The sequence below is a fragment of the Salarias fasciatus genome, unplaced genomic scaffold (assembly GCF_902148845.1).
Source record: "Salarias fasciatus unplaced genomic scaffold, fSalaFa1.1, whole genome shotgun sequence".
NCBI classification, from domain to species: Eukaryota; Metazoa; Chordata; class Actinopteri; order Blenniiformes; family Blenniidae; genus Salarias; species Salarias fasciatus.
In genome coordinates, this window is record NW_021941391.1 from 364,413 (window position 1) to 368,537 (window position 4,125).

General features: G+C 56.7%; 1 protein-coding gene across 1 annotated transcript in view; it reads left to right on the top strand.

The window, feature by feature from the left end:
• The window catches only part of pctp (phosphatidylcholine transfer protein), a 4,625-nt gene extending 2,399 nt beyond the window's left edge, over positions 1-2,226 (top strand). The window contains exons 3-6 of the mRNA XM_030087623.1: positions 644-723; positions 798-969; positions 1,365-1,432; positions 2,120-2,226. Of these exons, the coding sequence (XP_029943483.1) occupies positions 644-723; positions 798-969; positions 1,365-1,432; positions 2,120-2,194 (395 nt within the window). The 3' untranslated portion in view covers positions 2,195-2,226. The remainder of the gene's footprint in view (positions 1-643; positions 724-797; positions 970-1,364; positions 1,433-2,119) is intronic.
• The last annotated feature ends 1,899 nt before the right edge of the window (positions 2,227-4,125 follow it).

Consider the following 4,125-nt stretch of genomic DNA (forward strand, 5'->3'; position numbering starts at 1 on the left):
CCGGACAGGGGCCGCAGATCCCCGTCCCCCTCACAGACCCCGGCTGGTCCTCTCAGATCCCCGTCCCCCTCACAGACCTCTGCTGGTCCTCTCAGATCCCCGTCCCCCTCACAGACCTCTGCTGGTCCTCTCAGATGAAGAATCCTGCTCTCAGTCTTTAACCTTTAACCTTTGACCTTACTGTCCTTGTCTTCAAGCTCACCTACAGAGACCAGCAGGTCTGGGGTCACTGGGAGGCGTCCTGGTCTGCTGCTGGACCGCCGGTCTGGTCAGTGCCAGTTAGTCATCTGTAGTCGTCTGTAGGCCCGTGGTCTGGTCTGTAGGTCGTCTGTAGGTCATCTGGAGGTCGTCTGGAGGTCGTCTGTAGGTCATCTGGAGGTCGTCTGTGGTTTTCCTGTTGGAGCTCATCATTCAGTCAGTGTCGGGGAGGAAAGTGAAGTTGAGACTTGTGAACCTGGAACGACAGACTTCCTGGGGGGGGGACGGAGGACAGACTTCCTGGGGGGGGACGGAGGCGGAGGACAGACTTCCTGGGGGGACGGAGGACTGAGCCCTGCCGGGTTGTTTGCCGGAACAGGAAGTTGGAGGTGAAGGTCAAAGGTCAGGGCGCTCCCGGTGAGTGACGGTCTGTCTTCTGCTCCAGAGCTCCACCAGGACCAGTTTGAGGGGCGTCCGGCGGTCTACTGGCAGGTCAAGTACCCCTTCCCGCTGTCCAACAGAGACGTATCCTTCAGCCGAGCGTCCCCAGGAGGCGCCGTGACCTCTGACCCCATGCTCCCTAACCGGCCCGCCCCCAGTACGTCTACGTCCGGGAGCGCCGGGACCTGGACCTGGACGGCCGGAGGATCTGGGTGATCCTGGCCCACAGCTCGCCGGAGACGCCGTGCGCCGAGCGCAGCGGCGTCCTGCGGGTCCGGCAGTACCGGCAGAGCGTCGCCATGGAGACCGACGGAGCCCGGGGCGCCAAGGGTGAGCCCGGCACTCACTCACTCATCTCACCCCTTCACCGGTCGGCTCGGCCTGGTTCAGCAGACCAGGAACCAGGAACCAGACCGCCTGTCAGCCAATCAGGCGTCTCCGTTATGACGTCACCCTGGTTTCAACACACTGATAGGCCGTTATCGTCTCAACGCGCTCGTTAGTCAAGGGGTGTCAAATATAAGGCCTGTGGGCCCAAAGTGGCCGGACCGCCAAGGTTCAAAGGTCAAACGTTTCTTCAGAAATGTCTCCAGAGATGTGACAGTTAGCTAGCATTAGCCTCAGAGCCACGCTGTTGGGGGGTGGGGGGGGAATCATACCCAGAATGCAACAGTTCACTTGAGAACCAGCAGACTGGAGCTGACTGACCTGCTGTGTTTCCTCAGTGTTCATGCGCTACTTCGACAATCCTGGAGGGATGATCCCGGCCTGGCTGGTCAACTGGGCGGCCAAGGTGAGTCCCGCCACGTTCCCCGCCACGTTCCCCAGTCCGAGTCCCGCCAAGTTCCCCAGTCCGAGTCCTGCCACGTTCCCTGAGATGACCTCTGACCCGACAGGAGGTAAAGCCTGAACAAGAAGAAAGCAGCTCACTGATTGGCCCAGACTGAAAGACGAAGTCCCGCCTCTTTATCAGCTAGCAGCTGTGATATCTATCAATGAGCTCCTGCTCTTCCTCTGACCTCTGACCTCCAGAAAGGTCCACTCTTTCTTTCTGTGTCTCTTCTGATTCAAACTGTTGGTTCTGCGACCCAGAATGCATTGTGCTCCACATCACGCCATCTTGCTACAGCTGCTGGAACGTCTGCTAGCAAGAAAACCAGGACCAGGGTCCGCAGAGGACCAGAGGTCACCGGTTTGATCCGGATCAGAGGTCAGAGGGGCTTTAACACCTGAACCAGAGCAAGAGGACGAACAGGAAGTCCCTGAAGTGGACCCTGGTCCGGATGGAGCGGAGTCCCTGAAGTGGACCCTGGTCCGGATGGAGCAGGACTGCTCTTACAGTTTTAAGTCCTCCTGGCTGCTCGTCCCGCCCCCCTCCCTGTCTGTGTGCGGATATGGTCCTGGTCCTGGTGGTCCTGGTCCTGGTCGGCCCCCGAGGCGGATCCATCTGACCGCTGGTCTTTGCGTTTCCCTCCAACAGAGCGGAGTCCCCAACTTCCTGACTGACATGCAGAAGGCCTGCAGCAACTACGCCGCCTACTGCCAGAGGAAGTGAGGCGGGCGGCTGGAGGGGCGGGGCCTGGGGAGGGGCGGGGCCTGGGGAGAGGCGGGGCCTGGGGAGAGGCGGGGCCTGAGGAGGGGCGGGGTCTGGGGAGGGGCGGGGTCTGGGGAGGAGCGGGGCCTGGGGACGGGCGGGGTCTGGGGAGGGGCGGGGTCTGGGGAGGGGCGGGGCCTGGGGAGGGGCGGGGTCTGGGGAGGGCCGGGGCCTGGGGAGGCGCGGGGCTTTGGGATATGCAGGGCCTGTGTGGGCGGGGTCTGGGAGGGGAGGGGTCTTGGTATGGGCGGGGCTTTGGGAGGGACAGGTCTGGGTTGAGGCGGGACCTGAGATGGGCAGGATCTGTGTGGGGCGGGGCCTGGAAGGGGCGGGGCTTGGGGATATGCAGGGCCTGTGGGGGCGGGGATTGGGGAGGGGCGGGGCCTGTGTGGGCCAGGTCTGGGGAGTGGTGGGGTCTTGGTATGGGCGGGGCTTTGTGAGGGGCGGGGTCTGGGGAAAGGTAGAGTATGGGGAGGGGCGGGGTGGGCGGGGCCTGTGGGGGCGGGCTTGGGGAGGTTCTCTCAGGCACGGCCAGCTTCTATCCACGGTCTTCATCGCTCGTCGGTTCAGGGACGACCCGACCTCCTGAGGTCAGGGTTCACTTCCTGCTGCTCGCGGCAGGAAGAAGACGTTTCATCGAATCACATTTCACAAAAATATTCAGTTTAGAGAAAAACATTAAATGACGAAATATCTCGACTCAGTTTTTTTGTTTTTCTCTCTGGTCATGCAAACGAAATTAAATTATTTTAGATTAAATTAAATTAAATGATCTTAAATCAGATTAAATTCTATTAGAATAAATGAAGGCATGAAAAACAGCTGTTCCACTGAGGTCCTGTTCTCCTCCAGTCACTCACTGCTGCCCCCCGGATGGACGTTCTTCCAAACTGCTGTTCTTCAGTTGCAGTTTTTTCTCCGTTAATGATCAGAATCCACCAATCAGGGAGCAGACAGGAAACCCCAGCAGGGTCAGGGTTCAGGATCCATCTGATCTGAACCGGTTTGGCTCTGAGGGGCCCGGACCTTCGACAGACAGGAAGTGAGGAGATGAAGCGTCTGATCGACTTCCTGTCAGTCAGGGTTCCTCCGGTTCTGCGACGTTCTGCGACGTTCTGCCGCCTCGTCTTGCTGCTGTTCCTCCTCACTCAGGAGCTTTAGTCTGAAGTGTTTCAATCAAATCCTTGGCTGGGTGAAATGCATTGTGGGAGTTCCGATCAGTGGACTGAGAGAAGCTGCACGACTTCAGATGAGAGTCTCTGTAATCTGATTACTGTCATGTGCTGGATTACTGTCACCAATAAACTTTGACCTTCACCTGTTCTGCCTGCTCTCCTGTGTTTAAACAGCATGTTCATGATGGAAGTGATGGAGCCCCGAACAGGAAGTGATGTCATCCAAACAGGAAGCTTCGATTTCAACAGTTCATTTAAATTTAAATTTATCAGCGACTGGTTGGATTTCATTGTTGGAATCACAGCATCGCCTCTCAGTCAGAGATCAAAGGAACACAAAGAATTTCTTTTTTGACCTTTCAGAATAAAGTTCCATGTAGGCCCACTTAAAACAGTGTCTACTTCAAATACAGTTTAGAAGTTAAAAACAGCCCTGATCCTAATTTTACAATTAACCATGATTGAAAGATTAATCATTTACAGATTAATCCTGATTAATGCGATTCTTCAGTTTTTAACTCTTATTAGAAACGATCCTCTGAAGGAGCCGCCGTTTCCTGGTGCTTTGAAGTGTCTGTGTCCTGGTGTCTGAATCTTCTCTCTGATCAGTCATGAATCCTCCAGAACAGAACCCTCAGAATGTTCTGGATTCTCCGTCGCCACAGCGGTTTGGCTGTAACGATCACATCCTTCATTTCACAGGTTCAGAACCTCGCT